We start from the raw sequence: 20,421 nt of genomic DNA, 5'->3' as shown, positions 1-20,421 counted from the left end.
GATTTTCCAAAAGCATAGGTTTCCCACAATATGCAGCTTGCAAAAAATATAAATCTTCTGTTGAATGTTCTAGGTGTCAAAAATACATCATCCTATAGGAAAAATCCTGGTGACATTAGTTTTTGCATTTTAGTCTTTTTTAAGTGCTCCTATTGTTTATTATAATAATTATTAATTATTATAAGCCTTTCTCTTTCCATTACTGTTTTTTTTTTCATGACTTTGTCACACACACACACACACACACACACACCCTCCATGCTGAAAACTAACAAACTTACTCATCTTCTGCTCCCATGAAGCTGCTGCTAGACTGTAGGACAGGGAAAAGTCATTAATTAGTCCTTAGATTGATGGGAAAAATGTTTAGGTTGTGCAAAAACATGAGACAAAACATCAAAAGGACACACTTAACAATGATTGCAATATAGTGTACTTATGTGAGTAATATTGATACATTTTTTCTGACAAAACAAGATTGCTGACTTACACTCTTTACTGACTGTGTATCCATCTCAAGACTGTTTGCTACAATATAACCATCTGTAACAAAGATTCAAGATGTTAAAGTTAGTACAAACTGAATCTCATTGAACAGTATGTTTAATACATTATTTACTATGAGGAAAAACTGACATTGTCTTTTTACCTGTCTTGTTTTTTTTTGTCTTAGATATCTATAATATAACCTGGGAATATGCATTTAATATTTTGACCACTGTAATGTTGACAAAATATACATACATCTGCCATCTGTATTCCTGGCCAGCCACTTCCCCTCAGGACAGTCCTCCATTTTCACCACGGTCAGAAGCTCGCCTTGCTTCACCAGAAGGTCCAGCTTGTCGTGTTTCGTGGTCTTGTCAGGAACGTGTAATACCCGGCCTCGGCTCAGTGTCTCCAGTTTGTCATCAGGGCGGAGCTAAAAAAAAAGTAAAAAATTAGGAAAACTCTCCTCTTGGCAAAACAAGTGTTTCTTATCAAGAAACATTCATTGGAATCATAGATCTAAAATGTTCATAGAACAGAACTACATAATGTATAATGTAGTTCTAGAGTTATACAAGTATATAGAATGCATACTGACCTTGAATTTTTTCTTCACCTCCTTTTCCTCCTTCTCTCTCTTCTTCGCCTCCTTCTTCTCCCTTTTCTCTCGCTCCTCCCTCTCCTTCTGCTCCTTTCTCTCCTGCTCCTTCCGAAGTTTCTCATCCTTCTTGCGAGCCTTTTTGTCCTTATCCAGGAGGTCCTCTGACGACTCACTTTTACTGGAAATTTCAAAAACAAAGCAATGAGGCTTAGTATTACACATGTACCCAGTCCTGTCCTTTTGTGTTTTTTTTTGCTTGTGTCAATGATTGGATACTGACAGAAGTTCTACAGGTAGACGTATTTCAGTGCATATGTCAAATCATTCTTTTAAGTTGCAATGCATATAGCTTTGTGTTAGAAAATCTATCTCTTCCATTTTATCATTCTGTTGTAACATTACCCATATAGCCTGTATACTTGGCCAAGTCTGTTGACTCTGTCATGCTGGCTTAAGGCCTTTCTGACATGCAGTTAGAATCATCCATTGTATAAGCACAGAAGAGACTGGTTTAATAGGTTAGGTGAAGGGGTCATCAGATAGAGACACCACCTACCCATTGACAGGAGTACTACCATTTGAACCCCAAAGGCGAAAAGGAAGGTGAGAGAAAGTCCCCATCCTAGAGGAAACATCATTACTCAAGAAAGTGTGATTGGAGAAAAAGAAGAGCAAATCATCGACTGAAATGAAGTAAAAGGCGAGGTGAGAATGAAATTTGAAGATTCATACAAGTCATGTACATTCTGATTGTCTTCTGAATATATTGATGCACAGACTTAATGCTATAAAATAACAGTAATGATAAGTTTGCAGTACAGAAGTGACTGTGAAAACTGAAAAAAATCGTGATTTAAAGTATATGATTCATGTAACATTATGTCAACATGGAAATTCTGCAGCACACACTATATTAAAGACACATAATATATGAATAAGGCCTTCAAATTTTCCGTCAATTTAATAAAATGTACATGTAAATACTAGCAATTTGTTTTTCCTGACGAGTGCTGACCTTCTGTCCAGCTGTGAGACCTGCTCCTGAACTTCATCCAGTCCCTCATACAGGTCCTCATCCTCTCCTTCCTCCTCACTATCATTCCTACCCTGCTGCTGAAACAAACAACATGCAGGGTTAACTTCACACTTGTCTCTTCATAAGCATGACAAGTGAGTAAAGCATGTATAATTCACACTCACTCACTATCTGTTGTTCCCTGTCTTCCAAGGGTTAGATGTGCCTGCACACTGATGCTAAATGCTTATAACAGTAACTTACAGCAGTTCCAACTCTAAGTTTCAAGTGTAATGTTTTTTTTCAACAGCTGATACTGATAGTGCAACTGCAAAGTGGCTTTGCTATGGCTAAATTTTAGCCAAACACACCAGATCACCCCTACTCTCCTCTATAAGTGTGTTGGGTTCTTTTATGTGCAGAAAGTTGATGCCAAAGGCTACATGTAACTCATGAATCTGGGCAAAGGGAATTTTGGGCAAAATTCTCCATCTCCCTATTTGTATGTAATACTACCAAAATATATGTATAGTACTATGTAATACTGTGTACATGTATGATATATTAATGACATGTTTGTAAAATCTATAAGCATAAGGAGCTAATCTTAAGTGAAAACTCACGTTGGGGCGGATGTCGTCGTATGTCTCATCATCTTCCTCAGGTTCAGGTTCATTGTGTTTGGGCGTGGCAGGGAGGGCCATACCATGCAGGGAAGAGGGGACAGGCGACGGCAGTGGAAAACCTGACAAACAAACATAAAATAAACGTAGATTTAAGTGTAAGCAGTCGTGAGGATCTTATCATTTTATATGTTGTAAACCTACATATATCGTTCTTGTATGAAGCTAATGTATCTTGTTTGCACAAATTGTTTTTTTTTTTTTAATGCAATGCCAAGGCTCAGCTTAGCAGCTGTCTCACGGACGCTGTCCATTATTTATTATATATTCAGAAAAACACACAGACATACCAAAAACAAAACATACCAGGAGTTCTTGGGCTGGGTAGTGGGGGAGGGCGGTTCTCTGTATCCTCATATACATCCTCCTCATCTTCCTCTTCCATTGGCCTTCTATTGGTCAGAAGAATTATAGACTTAGTCTTAGTCTAGCTAAAAAGTGCAACTTTGATGCAAGATATGTTTTAAACAGGTGACAAATGTGACCACATAACAGAGACTTAGTGTGAACCTACATGTCTGAGCCTGAAGCCTCTTGTCTCTCCTTTTGCAGACGAGCTCTGGCGGTCTCCACATCTTCATACATGCCTCCATCCTCATCCTCCTCGAACACTAGTCATCAAAATGAAGAAAGAAAATGGTGTTCAGGACAGAGGACAGAGTTTTTCCCCAGTTCTACATAGCTTTTTTTTCTTTCTCTTAGCAAACGCATGTTAATTTCCTTCCTCACGAACAAATTAATTTCAATATTTTTAAGACAAGAAATCATATAATAATATACAAACTCTGTCTGTCAAGACAGTGAAAAGGCCATTGTTTTTGTTCATTATCAGGAAAATCCCATGAAATGACTACACCGTGGCTGCATGATATAGAAATTGTCATTTATATTACCGAGCCTAATTTCGTTTCAACCTTTTGGAATCGGGAGTCAATCTTATCTTTTTCTGTAATCTTAATCTTCTTTTGCAGGTAGATATTTTGAACCTGGCCAGGAGACCATACAGTGTTGTAAGAAGCCATCTCAGTACCTTCATCTGGCTCAGGAGGTGGATGTGGCAGTGATCTCTTCTGTCCCTCTGTCTGGACTTCCGGGAGCTGCACCTCCGGCGGCCGCCCCGGCTTCTTGGGTGGTTCACCGAGAACCTCCAACGGTGGGAGGGGCTGCGGGATGGCTTTTCCGCCGTCGTTTTCTGTCGGACTTGCACGATTGGGTGCTGGTATTCTCTCGTTGTCGTGTGGCGCTTTTGGACTGTTGTTCACGTGCTTGAGAGGGACGTGCGGGATTGTCGGACTGACAGCAGTCTGGGGCGATCTTCTCGGCACCTGCGGCTTCGATCCCGTGAGATCTGAGTGAGATCCAGTCGACTTCTTCTGTATCGTTGCTTTCAGTTCGTCCATCGAGATGCCCACGCCGGCTTTCAAACCGGGACTTACGGGCGATCTCTTAGGAACAGCGGGCTTGTTGGGGTGCGGCTCGGGCTTAGAGGCGACGGCGGGCTTCTTTGCCGTCGGCGGTTTCATCATGATGATGGGAGTGGCTGTGCCGCCGCTGTTGACTGGAGGTTTCCAGGTTTTCTTGGGTACAATAGGGTGGGGCGCAGGCGCAGGTTTAGGCTGATTTGCAAACATCTGCGCGATTGCCCTCACAGACGTCTGGTTACTTTGGAGACTTTTGGGATCATCGTAGATATCATCGCCCGTATCCTATACAAGACAGAAGTCAAGATGGAATTTTTTAATACTGTACTTTGTTGTGAAGAGAAGAGAAATAATTTTTTATGAATGCAATCACTTATTTTATTACTTATCACTTATTACCGTATCACTTACTTATTCATTATCACTTATATTATTATTTGCATGCAAACACTTACTTTATATCAACACATGAAAATACAAATACAATGAAAAAAGCAGGTTGCATCAGGACCTCAATAGCTAATCATATGCCAAAAATCACAGAAATCCATCAAATATAGCTATGAACACACAATCATGTCAGAAAATAGTAACCATTTCACAGAAGGATAGGTCCTTCCCTGCAGGTTACCGGTAATGAGGAAAAACAATAATCTGACTTTATAAGCACTACACTTGAACTTTGAACTTTTGAACCACCTGTCGATGCTACCAAAGGTCAAAGTACAAGTCAAGAGCCTCTTCAAAGCATGCAAAAAATCGTTGGAAAATTTGCAATGCAAGAAAGCATGGAATACATCACATTTACAAAGTTTATGTGTACGTCATTATTGATGATATCCTTCAGAGTTTGAATCTAATTGACATCTTGACAGTGTAAAATTGAAAGTGTCCGAGGAACAAATTTCTTGCAAAGCAGGAATGAGGGATTTTCTTTCTCAATATTACATAATAGTGACATACTAGTGTTGTTTTCAGAATAACGTTACATACTGAAATACACATTGGTAAACAGTTAGAATTACTCTGAAAACTTAAAGACAGGCGGTTGTTGAATGTTTTCAAACATTTTATTTTTATTTTGAATGAATAGATGAAAAAATAAAAATGTTTGAAAACAATGTGCAGCTTCATTTTTCTTTTTTACATTGAAAGTTGTGGATGAAGTGAGTACATTTCTGGAAAAGCAGGAAATCATAATTGCTGGTTACTATAACAGTACTCATCAGCCTCATATCAAATTATACAAGGAAATAACAGCAGGCCCAAATATGTTGCCACCTTGTATAAATCAACTCCTTCAGATTTCACTTATTTCCTCTTCGTATGCAAACTCAAACCATGTTTGAAATATATTAACATGTCACCGCCTATGATGTACTCAATCATCAATGTAACACGGAAGTACATGGGACAAAAATTTACAAAACTGAAACTAAATTCCAAACCCTGTACTGGCAGTAGAGATGATTCCTTTCGTACCCTGATCAAGGAAAAGGATCTTAAAAGTAGATAAAGCAGCCGCAAATCGCTGTGAAATACAAAACCAATGGCTCCTCCCCCTATACTGATAAGTCCCCCTAAAATAACACTACCGGGGTAAGTGGTTCAAGCCAGCAACAGTCTTTTCAGAGAGATTGCGGAAGTTTACTCCTCAAATTGCCCCGATTGTAATATATAACTTCTTCTTTATGGTAGTTCCCCCCTATTCATATGGAAATCAAGAAACAAGAGCAAACAACTCCATACCTCCATGCTGAAGTTTGTGGTGACTATTTTTGGCCACGACAAAAACAAGTTTTACACAGCAAGGAAATGATTTCCTGATCAGGAGATCTCGGTGTCCACTCCACTTTTCGAGCTCAAGTTGTCACAAAATTGGCGATCGACGTTTGCAGAAAAGCAGGTAAGGCACCCAAAAATCAGTCCATCCGCATATCTTACTCTTAAGTTTACTTCCAAGCCCTAAAATTTGACGTGGAAAGAAAGTGCGAAGAATTTGTGACTTCTCACTTCCGGGTTTTGGCTCTCGCTGGGGACTTTTTTGCGAGGGGATATTTGCATACAAGCTTTGGACGATGCAACTTCATCGTAGGGGTGAAACGATTATTTTAGTTTCACTATATCTCATCTGTCAATAAATATTATGAATAAATGGTTGCCAAATAAATTAACTGTAGTGTATTTAAAATATATGGATCATACATTTCAACGTGTTTGGAGCAAAACATTTCCAATACTGTTATTAAATCCGTAACGCCCCTTTACGCATATAACCTGCGCCAAGTCACCTGATCTAAAGTTTTCAAACTCTTGTCCCCTGTGCCCCCTACGGAATCTCCAAGCAGATGTAGGCAAAAGGCGAAGTTGTTATGTTTTCCTAGTTGCCATAAGGTCTGTTTCTTGACAAACTGCCGCATCCTAACGCTAACGACCAGTCAAAAAAAGTACTCATCCCTTTCCAACATAGTAGCTACAGCATCTCAGTAGCTTTACGTCCTTTGCTGCTCCGAGGGTCCATGTCAATTTCACATTGACAAAACTGTAACGTCTTCGATGGAGTCCAAACTTTTATTTACTGGACAGATAGATTCTCGTAATTGATAGATCACCAACTTGTCTTGTTTATAACGTTACTCATTTTTCTTTTCTCCATTTTGTACTTTATCAAGTTTATGTATGTATCTTGTCATTATATTTATGTTTACCGAAGGAAAACATATTGTTTTTGCTCTTGTTATTGTTTTTCCAAACACTAACCTCTGACCTGGCCAATGGCCTGATTTGTTGACGTCTGTCACCATAGTAACTGGTGTTGGGTTACATACAAAGTTGCAATTTCATAGTAGGCATTTAGGCATATACATGTACATGTATGTGAATGTGTTTGAAGAGGAATTAACAGAGCATACCATATCATATCCGAAGGTAAACATGATGCATTTGCTTTGCAAATATTACCTTTCTAGTTTACTCTCGTTTTGTGTTTTTGAGTAGAAGGTGTCATAAGCAAATGTGCTTCTTGCCTAATACTCAATAAATATATGTGAATAAAAAAAATCGTAAACGACTTTGTAGCCTCCACTGGGCCTTCATAAGGGGGTGAAGTTGTAAAGATAGTAGAATTTAGTAACAAAAATAACCAGAATTCTTAGATTTCATACCTCCATGCAATATATGAGTTTTTGTAAATGTTTTTTATTTGTCTCATTGACTACGGAAATAAGGTCGTAATTAGCATAATCTAGTTTAATTTATGGTTCTCTAAATTCAAATGACAATATTTTTTGTGTAAAATTCCTCTCCTTTATCATACTTCATTTCAACATGTCCTCGTTAATTATGCAAATGACCTCTACATTAACATAATATATGCATAGTGGTGTAAACCTTTATTAACTTACACATGTCACAAGGTATTAAATTCCCATCATTCACCAATAAGGAGTCACAGAGTTTTCACATAAATTAAGTCATCATTTGCATAATTGGTATCTGTTAATGTTCCGCCTGCCACAGATTAAATAGATTCATCATCATCATCATTACATGTATAAAAGTACCATTATATAAACACTATAATTATAGAATCTCCTCATTAATTATGCAAATTAAGTCCTCATTTGCATAATTTGCATTCAATTATGTACAACTCTCTCTTAGCTACCTAAACACCAAAAATGATGAAAATACGTTGTTCCTATCCGGACTTATTGGCTTTGAAAGTTTTTACCAGAAACTAAACCTGTAAATAGGTCAGGCTGTAATAGATATGGCCCATATGGAGAACCTCCTTAATCATCCCCCGCTGCCTCCACACGTGTACTGGTGTTTTGTTGCATAACCGCACATCTGTTTTCCCTGCCTTGCAAAAAGAAGTTCTGCTGCAGTACCAGGGTCAGCCACCAGGAGGCCCATCAATCTTCATGACCGCGTAGATTTCATAACAAATGCAGTCTTTTTTGCCAAACTTTTTAAAAACTTTATTCGTAAGCTCGCATCGTTTTTTTTTGGGGTTCCCAGAGGATGCAATCCACATAATCAACATGGGCTTATTAAATGTAACATAGTTCGAGCTTTGATTGTTCTATGTTTTATGTATTGTCTTCTGCGTTGGTGGGGGCATTAAAAAGTTTAAAACACGAGTATGCCGTCACGATGTCTTGTCATTAAATGTTGTGATAAAAAAAAACGCAGTACTCCGCGAAACACCCAGGTGTAAGATTGCCCCATCCTACATCTGCTTGGAGATTAGAGCCTGCGCGCTTGGTTGTTACCTGGTCGTCATGGCGCGCCGATCACGTGACCGGACCGGTTAGTCAGCCTAAAGTTTCCCACAGAAAGCTTCAGGCAACCTTCATTAAGTGTCAACCTGAAGTATAACGTTACTTCAAGACAAAACGTATAGTCTTACAGTCGTCTTGAGTGTCCTGACCAGCCCAGGAAAACGTCCTTGTCTTAAAGCCAGCCCCAAGAAACGGCAATGCTTTACGCCGACTAGTTGTGCGACTGGGACTGAGTTTATCTTTCTCCTGATCCTGGTGACTTCACCGAGGGAATTTAGGACTCAAAACAAAAGGTAGATCGCCCGCAGTAGCTAGGGATAGATAAGGTAGAGGAAGGTGACGGTTACGTCTGTAGAAAATCGACGCACGAGACGCAGTTCCTTTCCTTGAGAGACGCTGTCACTGGAAGTTTGAAGCTGGACGACCTTGCCAAAGGTATGTTGTTATAGCGCCCCCCTCCCACCCTCGATAATTAATTACAGCGATCCTTTTGTTGTGTCGTTGTTTATGCCTAAGACCGAAGATCCCCCCTCCCCTTTAGTTGTAAGGAAGGCCACTCTGCGCTATCATAAGGAAATATGCATGACAAAAAATTGAAAATATGTCATAAAGAAATATGAAAATACAGTTCTTTAAACACAGCAGAAAGAAGTCAAAACTTAACTGATGGTTTCTTTAGTTTTCAGCTCCAAACGTTTACCAGGTGTACTAAATGTGAAGTTTCTTATTTTGAAGAGTTCAACAGACTTGGTTACATTGCAAGAAAATTCCTGTTTTTCTTTTTAACTCAGGAATCAAACACAAACTTTGCAAATTATAACGTTAGCTAAGACATTGGCTTACGTCTATGGGAAAAAGTCTAGACAAAAACAAAGGAGTCGTTAGTCAGATGGCCAGCTTATAGAGTGGTTGCTTGGTTGAGTTTGACTGTAGAAGATGATTCCCTGATCTCCTTCGATGATGCAACTATGACATGTGCTTATCCTTGTCAGACAGGACTACCATGTGAGAGTTACCACAGCTGAGAATTGCTACCAGTCAGCATGCCCGCGGCTACAACGTCAGACATCATCCGTTCCACTCCCGTTCCACAGACTACAGCCTCACTACACAGCATGGCGTCCATTCAGACAGGTATACCACAAGCCCTCGCTGGGATGCATAATCTCCAAGCAGATCATACGGTGGCAAGGCAGTATCTATTGGCCAGAGATGTGTCCATTAGCCAATAGATACTGCCTTGCCAACTTGTATGATCTGCTTGGAGATTATGGATTTGAACTAGTCTCCACCAGACTCCTTTGCAGGCTGAATAAGTAGTAAGGTGAAATTGGACTAAAAGGAATGTAGCTGACCAGGGGAGTTGGCCGGCCATAGAGTCCAGTTTGCCTTCATACAGCCTGCAAAGGAATCTAGTGGAGACTAGGTTCGAACCCAGAACCTTCATATTCTATGTCAAGAACTCTACCACTAGCCTAGGCCATATTAGTACCTTCACATATGTCATCAAATATGATGGGCCTTCTTTTGGAAGTGAGTATAAATAAATATATGAATTGTTTAGAGATGGCATTTAAGTAGTGATTCAATATGAGGAATATGTCTTAAGAATGAAAATTAAAGCTCAGTTGGTCCCATATCTATTTGCAGCCAGCCCACTACACCATGGTGTTGGTGAGTATGATACTGATGTTACAAGCCAATTTAAAGCAATTTCAGGGTGACAAAACTAGATTTACAAACAACTTAATTCTCTGTATATAGCTAGTCATTTGTTTATTGTAGTACATGTAAGTTGAATCAGCCCTATCCCGTAGCATACTGATATCTGTAAGTCGGAAACAGTTACTTGTTTTGCATGTATCATAGGCTGGTTCTAGCTATTTATGGATGGTACCCAAAAAATAAAGAGGTGTGTCATGCAGCTTGTTTTGGGGCTATTTCAAACACTTTAAGTATGAAATGATGATGAAAATGTTTAATATGTCATCTTGTCTTTCATAAGCCAACTCCATTTTTTATCCTTCATCTTACTTACAGTTGATGCATCTCAGGCTGGCCACGCCCACTTTGATGACAGTGTCCTTCAAAAGAGTCAGCTCAGTAAAAAATCGCACAAACGGAAGTCCCGGGCTACAGCCAACTTGTATGCAACAAGATATGAAGTCGGTAAGTAGTGAAACGAAAAATTGTGCTGAAAGCAACGTAATGTTGTCAGGTAAAACAACTAGTGCATGGTTGCACGTGTGTACAAGAAAGACCATCATCCATACTCAGATAGTGTCTGCACATGTTTGTTCATGTTATGATATTTTATTACTTAGGAACATAATTAAAATCCATTGTACTAAGACTGTAATTTTTTAATTACTTTCTCAGTGCTAAAGGTAGCATTTAACATGTGTTGGGTACTAGTACAGGGTTTAGCACTAGGGAGAAGGTTTTATTGACCATATCATGTGATTGTAGTGGACTGGAAATTAATTTTTTCATCTTTGTCATCAGTACATGCAGTTGTGGAACAAGCTGGTATGCAGGTTTCCAAAGAAGATGACCCCAAATGGTGAGATGACAGTGCACTACAGTTTCTTCTTGACTACAAACATTTTTGTATTGATGATTACTAAATGCTTATTGTGACAGTTATAGCAATATTGGCATGTTCTATTAAATTCAATAGTGTATCTCTGTGAAATTGTCTAAAATAGTAGATGTCTGTGTAAAAGTCATAAATCAATTTTTTTCTGTTTCTGTAGTTACCTGATCTGGAGTGACAGTTTTGTACAGAATGAGAGAATAGCAGAACTCAAGTCTTACCAGAGACTCAACCACTTCCCTGGGATGGGGGAGATTTGTCGCAAGGACTGTCTAGCAAGGAACATCTCAAAGTAAGTTTGTTTATCTCAATTTATTTGGCCATACAAGACAGAAGGAATGCCCAAACACCTCAGTCTCCTAGTTGTTATCCCAGACAAGAAATTTACAGACAGTAAATGACATTTAGAAAACGATAAAAAGATTTTTATTATGTTTCCCTTCAAAGGGAAAAGACACTGTTTCCTTTGTTGTATTATGTCTGTTTTCATTTTCCGGAGATCAATATTTCAACCTAGATGTATGGTAGCACTCGTTTAGTTTGTAGAATTGCTGTCCTTGGTACTGAAATCTCCTATACCTATTTTTCCATTTGGTGTTGTCCCTGGTACTGAAGTCTCTCATATTACTAGTAACTGGATATATTTTTTTTTGCCCTGTAAAAGCTGCAGTTTTGTGTAACTTCACTAGAGGGCCTAGGGCAACTTTATGACTGAACAGATTCATTGAATGGGTTAAGTTCAAGTTTTTTTTATATTCCAGGATGAATCGGAAGCGCCCAGAGGAGTACAACTTCACCCCTCGGACATGGATCTTCCCAGCAGAGTACTCCACCTTCCAGACTTACACCAAAGAGCTCAGGAAAAGGAAGAAACAGAAGACTTTCATTGTCAAGCCTGCCAACGGTGCAATGGGAAATGGGTATGTAGCAGTTGGAATGTATGTACGTTGAGTTTAACCCTTAGCATTATACTGCTGAGTTATCTTACCAAGTTTAATCTAGCGACTTTGGAACCTAGATGCTAAAGGCTAAATTTCTGTGCTACCAGATGCAGATGCTATTAATGACTTTCTCCCTCTGGGACAGACTGAACCCAGCCTTATCCATTACAACCTTACCCAAGGCCCGTGCAGAAACACAGACACACACACGGACATACCAAAAACAATACCTCCATTTTTCATGGAGGTAAAAAGTCTGACTTTGCATTACTTGTTGGCTTAACACATCGGTTCCATTTTCCCATGTTGGCAGGATATCCCTGTATCGCAATGGAGAAAAGATACCACAGAACGAACACATCATCGTGCAAGAGTACATGGATAAGCCCTTCCTGTTGGACGGCTACAAGTTTGACCTGCGTGTGTACGTCCTGGTGACGTCCTGCGACCCTCTGCGCGTGTTCCTGTACCAGGACGGCCTCGTCAGGATGGGAACGGAAAAGTACCACGCGCCGACCGATGGCAATATTGTACGTACTTTATCTATTTATTTACTTATTATGATAATCAACAAAAGTGCTGACGTTTTGGTGTCTATCAGACACCTTTCTTATAACTTCTGACTCGATGCTATTCAGTAAGACACTACATTGTTACATTCAGTCAAACAAACATGCGAGTGGGGCATGCCCCAGTGCAGTATGTATGATGGTCCAAGCACTATCACTTGGACTCCAGGAAAAACAGTGTGAAATTTACAGCAACGGAGACCTTAACAGTACTAGTACAAAACAAGCACAAACTCCTTTTGACTAATGTTTTCATGCAGGATGAGCTGTGCATGCACCTGACCAACTACTCCGTCAACAAGCGCAACGAGAACTTCCAGAAGGACGAGGACGTGAGCAAAGGCAGCAAGCGCTCCATCCGCTACCTCAACAACTTCCTCAGCAAGAACGGCTACGACGTGCCCAACCTCTGGTTTGTAATATTTCAGCGTCTATTTATATCTTACTATGACATTAGAGAGCGCGGCCTTGCCAGTGTTGACCCACTGGATAGGGCTGCCTGGAGGTGCAGTGTGAAGACCAGTACTACTAGCCGACTGCTGACCAATGGTATAGGATTATACAGATGAGGTACAGTACAATCTACAAATCTACAGAGCTACAACTACACATATACACATGTATAGTTGAGTCCTCGGTCTCGAACTTACTAACAGAGCAATTGTCACCTCCAAGCTCAACTATGCTAACAATGGTCCTTCACCTGATTGGTTACTCTCACTAATAACCAATCAGGGCCTACTTAACGCGCTAATATATGCATATCTCTCCACAACATATCTCTCCATATGGACTCTTACAGATTATCATAATTAAACAAGTCATAACCGTTACAGGTTCAACATCCAGAACCTCATCATGAAGACGCTGATCGTGGCAGAGCCCCACGTGCTGCACGCGTACCGGATGTGCCGGGCGGGAAGCCACGCAGGAAACGAGAGCGTCTGCTTCGAGGTGCTTGGCTTCGATATCTTTCTGGACAAGAAACTCAAACCCTGGGTTTTCGAGGTAAGTTTATTTTCTTATCCCAACATGAAAGCAAAATATATAAGTGAAGGTGAATTTATCAATTTTGCACTGTCTATCAATTTAGAATTCTAGATTGTAGAAATGAATTTTCTGTCATGCTAAATATTGAGGGCATGTTGTTAGTAGTATGTAGAATGAAAACATTGTACTGTTTGAGGTGTTGTTGCAGTAACTTTTAGTACTGAATAATGAAATAACAAATGTTCTGATACTGTTGCAGGTAAACCGTTCCCCCAGTTTTGGCACTGATGAAAAGATTGACTACGACATCAAAAGCGGTCTCCTTGGAGATGCCATAAAACTAATGAATATCAGGTGAGTTACTATCAGCACTGTTCTATGGCTTTCCTTTTCTTTTCTTTTAAAAAATATCTTCTGACACACCCCTTCTTTAACTAAGTTTAAGTAGTCTCCTGGAAATTGAAAATTCTGTCTGTCAAAGATGATTTTGTGTCTGTGATGAGAAGTAAAATTACGTCAGATGCTTGCCAGAATGCTGGATGAGACTCATCTATGTCTTTTTAAATCCCAATCTTCAGGGTGTCAGACAAGAGGAAGAGCATCAGTGCTGAGAGGGCGGAGGCTGAGAGGAGACTCCTGGGGCCGACCAAGAGACCAGAACACCACAGCAGTAAGGAGGATCGTGGGGACAGGCACAGGAAAATCGCTATCGACAAGAGAAAAGAAGAACTGGTGTGTATAACTATAATTTGTCTACTCTACTGTCTTATGTCTGTCAAGATGTATTGCTTTCTAAACATCTGAATTAATTACAATACAGAGGAGAGCCAATCACTTATAGCAGGGTTTTGATAAACGGCTGTTGTTGACAGCTACTAGAATTATTGATGGGCAACCCAGCTTTTGGCTTAGGTTTTCCAGTGGGTAACCTGAGAAAAAATATTGTTGAGATGGACTTTAATTTGAAAGTACTTTAATCAAGTATGTCTCTTCTAAAAAAAATGGGGTGAGAAATATCTTTAGAAATATCATTTTTCCCACTAGCAGTTAAACTTATTTCACATTGGTCTGACCACAACAGAAACAGTACCTGAACATGATTCGCCTGGATCGCAAGCGAGAGGAGTACGAGAACAGACACATGGGAGGCTTCAGGAGGATCTTCCCCACGGAGAACAAGAGCCAGCAGGCACAGTGGACACAGCTGCTGGACGATGCCTTTCAGCTGTTCCTGTCAGGGCGGGCGCCTGCGCTACAGAAGGACATGACTCGGGCGTACAGTCAGTACAAGGTAGGGACTGATGTTTCTTTTTTTTTAGGCCACAATGATTTAATTTAATGGGTGACATCTGCATGCACATTGATTTTTGCCTGTTCTCAAACATAATCACCTCCTCTAAGGCTCTGGCCTGAGTGCCATCCTCCGTAGTCCATTGTAGCTATTGACAATAGTGTGCCGGCAGTAAGTACGAAGGATGGCATCCAGGCTGACGAAGCTCCAAAGAACTCAAGAACTCACTACAGTAGTGCCAACTCATAAATGCCGCAAAAGGCCAGCATGCACCGACTTGTCATAAAAGTCACTGTGTACTACCGTAAATTCCAGCTTTGTATTCCTGTGGTTTAGCAGCATTTTTTTGCCACACTCTCATGGGTCAAACTGCTAATTGCCATGTTATTATTGGTTAAATCAATAATTGTGATGGACAGTTATTATCGTGTTCTACATAATCTACATATGATAGGACAATACCTGTTGTAATGGTACTGTTGTGTATACCCTCAGGAAGCAGAGATTCTGGACATGATAGAGCAGTGTGAAGAAGACAGTGTCTCCCTGATGGCACCTCTAGTCCCCAGAGGACCCAAGGTACATACAGCACTCCTCTATTTTGGAATATAGGAAACCTATTGTCATGAGGTGTATGTATTGTTACTCTGTGAAGGAGGTCAGTTGTCATGTTGTGTACGTACATTTCCAGCTGTAACCCACGACCCCATTCCTGCATTGGTGTGTTTGTGTAGTTTGGCATGTCGTCTGCTAGTATGCACGAGATGATTCACAATTTTTTTTATACCACAGCAGTTTGGAAAACGCCCCTATCTTGAAGAACTTGTGAAACAGGTCTTTAATCTTTTGGCTTTTTTGGATGTGAACTTTCTATGACTGTCCCAATCCGTCCCCTGTCTTCTATAACATTTTAACCGTATTTGTATTTCTGTCCAATTTGGTTTCTTGAAGATTAATGTACAACAGTTACACTATCAGTTTGAATGTGTGACTCAGTGTATGTTGTGTTGTGTTGAGTTTTTTATTAACAAACATCCTGTTTATAAGAACATTTATGTTGATAAATGTCTTTACTTTTTGGGCTGCATTGTTTCAGTAACACCTAACCTCAGTGCACAGTGAACTAGGCATAATTGCCCTGATGAAGATGACAGATGGCTATCAAAACTTTATTTTGCTATAATTTTGTTTTTAACTGCATAATGGTTACTTAAGTACGATTTGTTGACATTTTCTATCCAGTTGCCTTGATTTTCATTTAACTTTTTAAGTATTTCAGTTAATCAGTTTAATTGTGATTGTTTTGTTATGTTTAAGGAGAAGGGCTTGTACAGGCCTTTAAGGGTTCATCTTCTCCTGCACAGTGTTTTTGATTTAATTTACTTCACCTTGTATCTTGTTCTTTTGTGCAAAATAAATAAATGAAAATAATTTTAAAAAAGCATCTGCTCTTGTTGCTGTGGCTGTAATCAAAGACCTTTGATATTCAATCACTCACCAACCAAATTGAAATTATTTATGGATGTATGTTGTTTCTCGTGAAGCGCTTGTCGTCGATGCCGACCGCCGACGTTCCCCAGCCCTCCGGAGAGGACACAGAGGACACGGGTGATGAGGCCATGTGGGAGAAAAACTCCCCTCCAACATCCCCCAGCTTCAGGAGGAGACAGCTATCTAACGGGCCTCCTCAGAGGTAAGCATTTGTGCTGTCTTCAGTTAATCGCTAAGCAGATCTTTTGGTGGGGGTAAGAGACTATATCAAATTGGCCAGCCTGTATCCATTTGGGGAAATGTACAGGCTGGCCAATTTGATACTGTCTTACCCCCACCAAAAGATCTGCTTGGCGATTAGTCTTCAGTATCATTAGCCTGGTATCCAACCCCATTTAGGTCTGTGCAACAATACTGGGTCCACAGAGGTAAATAGTGATGGATAGCAGCCTGGCTATGTCTTCATGCTTGATCATGAGATGAACCAGTTAAGTTGTAATTATGGGGTGTAGAGATGGAATCATTGGAAGTTACACCTGCTTTGAGAATTGGACAAGAAAGATGGCAGCAGAAAATGCAGAAGAATGTAGTATGTCTGAGCGAAACCTGACTGATATCTACTGATATTGTGCATAGCACTTCAGCAGATTGGCTATGATTTTAGTGTGAGAAAGTATTGACCTTGTGATTTTTTCATCTTGTAGGAGTCGTCCTACCTCGTCCTTCGCACACAGATTATCGTCAGAAACTCGGGAGCACAGGTCAACAAGCCGGCCGCTGTCTTCCAATCAACTGGGGAAGCAGTCTACGGGGTCTCAGCCCGTGGTACAGCGAACTCGGTCACTCACGCGTCCTCTGTCGGCTACAAAAAGGATCATCGCCAACCACAACAAGGTGAGGCAAAATGTACATTCTACTAAGTATGGTCTTTTCTATACTTGGCCTATTGTTGTCAAATAACGTTACTGGGTACCTATCATTGAGAAGCAAGCAATATTTGTGTTCATATGGTATGACTCGGCCAGGGATCGAACTCACAACATACTGAATGCAAGGCGAGCGAGCACGCTACCCACTTGGCCATTGCACTTAGGTACAAGGCAAGTTAATTAAGGGAAGCAATAGGTTTTTCCTGTGTACATAGGCAGAGTGATAACTGTTTCACATGGTTGTCTGTGCTGCAGGAGACGACTAACGTGAAGAGTGAGCGTGAGGAGCAGCTGACTAAGCGCACCCTGACCGCGCTCACCGACATGAGGATCAAGTTTCCTGGGAAGACAGATGAGGAGGCCGACACGGTGCTGGACGCAGTAAGTCAATCATCCAGCTTCAACTTTGAAATTGACTTTATTTGCTCCTAGCAGCTATTGGGGCCCAGCAACAGAATTCGGAGATCTCAGACCTCCATGAAATAGTTAGATCTTGTGTGATGGTGACTGTGTCCTCTTCTCATTCACCATGGTGTCTACAAGTCTTTCTTCATTGTGCAAGGGAAACAACACCAGCTGTCAAGGAGGTCATGTAATGAAAAACACCCGTAAAGAACTAGTCACTAGCTATGATCACAAACTACAACAGTTACAGTCTAATTCAAATGTCATTGCAAAAGTACATGTAAGTGAATCCCAAGCTTATTTCTCCCATTTGTTCTCCAGATTGAGAGTAACTGGAAGTACCACAAGCCCAGAATAGCCTCCTATTGGCTGGTCAAACTGGACTCCATCAAGAGGAGGAAGGTCATTGACATCGTCCGGATGAACATCCGGGCCCTCCTGCAGCGCGTGTGGCACCTGAATGATGTGGATAACCTGGCGCTGTATCGTATCTTCTGCCGCGTGTTCAACCGTCTCCTGTGGAGCCACGGGCAGGGCCTGTGGAACTGTTTCTCCACATCACAGTGAGTCATCTTTTTTAACCTTCAGCATACCAAGGGTGCTATTTTTTTTTTGTTTTTGTTTTGCATAACCGGTAAGCCACCTTAAGGTGAGCACCACTTGCACCAGGAAAGACTACTACTCTTTTTGATAAGTGTGGTGGGATCTTTAATGTATTTGAAGTTTGGCTCTCTGCAAACGTGCGACCGCCGGCTTTCCATGAGAATGTCTATAACCAAAGTTAGGTACTCATCTTCACGTGAGTTGAGTGAGGGTATAACAATGCAGGATATAACGGGAATGCAATTGTTGATGGCTGCACTTTAGAGCCTTAACTCTCTTTTTGCTGTCTTCTTCTGCATCCAGTACAAGTTTGGACACTGTCAAGAACACATGTCTGACTCCACTGTGTATTGATTTTTCTCCACAGATGCTCGTGGGAGACGATCTTCAGTAAGAGCACGGACGTGATCTCTCCGCTGGAGATGAGCTGCTGTCGGCGGATCGTCCAGCTGTGCAGACAGTGCCTCCTCATCGTGTACCAGTTCGCTGCCGAGACCAAGAACGCCGTGGCACCTGAGCCAGTCAAAACAAGGTAGGGAACGTGTGCAACCTGTACTCACTTAGTCACTCACTTACTCACTATCAGGTTTAGCATCTGTTGTTCCCTGTCTTCTGAGGGTTAGATGTGCTTGCACACCTTTGCTGAGGCTTGATGGCAGCCCGCCATTTGCCTCTATTCTGTTGGTTGACATTGGCTACTAAATCAGTAGAATATACAGCAGACTATACTCAGGGCTCCAGACTAACCTTTTGACATAGGAGCACTACCTTGGGTCACAAAAATGTAGGCGCGCTTTCCAGTAGCATGCATGTTAGGTGAGCAACAACAGCTAGGATTCGAACTCCCAACCTCTTGATCTAGAGGCAGGGTCTCTAAGCACTGGACTAAACATGCAACCACTGGTTAACATTATTTCTTCTTCTACCTAATCTGCAGGACATACCCAGGGAATGAGGCACCCAAATACACTACCTGGAACAACGGTAACGGTGCAATAGCTCAGCGACCAGTCCGACCTGGGCACCCACTCCAGGCACCCCAGCCATGACTCCACTTTGGGTGGACCTGTCTATTTTTTTGGGGGAAGGAATCCTTTTTTTTTTACTGGATTCTTAGATTTGATAAACTAAGTGTTACACTTGCTGGATGGTTCCCTGTCAATAATTCAAATATATTATATGGTGATGAATTTCGTTAGACTTCTAGATGATAATACTTTACACGCAAATTTTCTCTCAGGGCAATTTACATGACACTTGTCCATATTAGCAAAACCGACATTGATAAGGTAGAGTTGATATACATGTATTGTATTGTAACTTGACATTTACAAATGTAGGAACTATGTGCATTGTACATAAAGCTATATTTCAGTTTAGTTTGTAACAAATGTAAAATAAAATAAGATAGTAAGAGTGATCTATTTTGTATGTAGATAATTAGTTGTTAGCTTTCTTTTTCAGGGAATAACTTGAGATTGCACAAATTATTTTAGCATAATTTGATTACGTGTATTATAGACTTGAGAGAAATGCTATTTCTACATGTACATACAGGTCTTCCCTGTTGACACACAGTGCAAAGTTTGTTGTTGTTTTTATTAAGTTCAATTTTACCCCCCAAAAAAAGGCTCATGTGAACCACTCACATGTTTTGGGTTACATTAAGAGAGTGTAAAGACAGATGTTTGTTTACCTTAAAAGTTTGCTTATGTTTGTAGCAATGTCTGTCTCACTCTCTCAGAACACTAGACTAGTTTACTAATGTCAATTGTTATCAAAATTAAGAATTTTAGTTCTTTGGACATTAGCAAATTCCCTAAAAATTCCTACAAACATCAGATCTAAAATCTACAGCAAAAAAAGTAAAATATTTTGGTATTCTTGTACTGTGTTTTTAGATAAACTGTACGTAAAAGAGCACAAAGAGCAAACATGTCAAAAATACAAATTTGGCAATGCCATTTCTGAAATAGCACATGACCAAAACTATATACAAATTACAAACCTATGTGTAAAAATCTATATTTTCTAATATTGTATATACTAGTAGTACATTGATATCTGGATGCTATAGTTACAAAAAATGTATGGTATGCGGTAGGATATTG

General features: G+C 40.3%; 2 protein-coding genes across 5 annotated transcripts; one reads left to right on the top strand and one right to left on the bottom strand.

Moving 5' to 3' along the window:
• Nucleotides 1-277: 277 nt before the first annotated feature.
• LOC109475139 (FYN-binding protein-like) lies at nt 278-6,259 on the bottom strand. The gene is made up of 11 exons (XM_019775675.1): nt 5,959-6,259; nt 3,819-4,494; nt 3,303-3,399; nt 3,095-3,180; nt 2,729-2,850; nt 2,106-2,200; nt 1,647-1,712; nt 1,088-1,268; nt 745-922; nt 491-543; nt 278-313 (listed from the first exon to the last, which is right to left on the bottom strand). Exons 1-11 carry the CDS (start codon nt 5,962-5,964, stop codon nt 278-280), a joined length of 1,596 nt encoding a protein of 531 aa, XP_019631234.1. The 5' UTR covers nt 5,965-6,259.
• A 3,257-nt stretch (nt 6,260-9,516) lies between these two features.
• On the top strand, nt 9,517-19,635 carry LOC109475180 (tubulin polyglutamylase TTLL7-like). 4 transcript variants are annotated; one of them, XM_019775738.1, is made up of 20 exons: nt 9,517-9,629; nt 10,146-10,169; nt 10,536-10,664; nt 11,001-11,058; nt 11,252-11,383; nt 11,853-12,011; nt 12,346-12,562; nt 12,862-13,013; nt 13,438-13,609; nt 13,851-13,945; nt 14,170-14,323; nt 14,673-14,882; nt 15,378-15,461; nt 15,678-15,716; nt 16,427-16,575; nt 17,078-17,267; nt 17,558-17,683; nt 18,029-18,270; nt 18,678-18,842; nt 19,248-19,635. In XM_019775738.1, exons 1-20 carry the CDS (start codon nt 9,539-9,541, stop codon nt 19,357-19,359), a joined length of 2,700 nt encoding a protein of 899 aa, XP_019631297.1. In that variant the 5' UTR covers nt 9,517-9,538; the 3' UTR covers nt 19,360-19,635. The 4 variants fall into 4 exon arrangements, with proteins under 4 accessions (XP_019631297.1, XP_019631296.1, XP_019631298.1 ...); XM_019775737.1 differs by having other exon boundaries at nt 15,675-15,716; XM_019775739.1 differs by lacking the exon at nt 10,146-10,169 and having other exon boundaries at nt 15,675-15,716.
• The last annotated feature ends 786 nt before the right edge of the window (nt 19,636-20,421 follow it).

This window comes from Branchiostoma belcheri, unplaced genomic scaffold (assembly GCF_001625305.1).
Source record: "Branchiostoma belcheri isolate BF01 breed outbred unplaced genomic scaffold, Haploidv18h27 scaffold33, whole genome shotgun sequence".
In the NCBI taxonomy this organism is placed as follows: Eukaryota; Metazoa; Chordata; class Leptocardii; order Amphioxiformes; family Branchiostomatidae; genus Branchiostoma; species Branchiostoma belcheri.
The sequence above is the reverse complement of the archived record's forward strand: the minus strand, read 5'-3'. Positions and strand labels throughout refer to the sequence as shown.

Coding starts and splice junctions, on each gene's coding strand:
- LOC109475180 (XM_019775737.1), top strand. CDS start 9,539: ATGCCCGCGGCTACAACGTCAGACATCATCCGTTCCACTCCCGTTCCA. Junction 13,946..14,169: donor ATAAAACTAATGAATATCAG/GTGAGTTACTAT, acceptor CCCAATCTTCAG/GGTGTCAGACAAGAGGAAGA. Junction 14,883..15,377: donor GGGCGTACAGTCAGTACAAG/GTAGGGACTGAT, acceptor GTATACCCTCAG/GAAGCAGAGATTCTGGACAT.
- LOC109475139 (XM_019775675.1), bottom strand. Junction 1,713..2,105: donor GTCTCACAGCTGGACAGAAG/GTCAGCACTCGT, acceptor TGTTTCCTCTAG/GATGGGGACTTTCTCTCACC. Junction 314..490: donor ATACACAGTCAGTAAAGAGT/GTAAGTCAGCAA, acceptor CCTGTCCTACAG/TCTAGCAGCAGCTTCATGGG.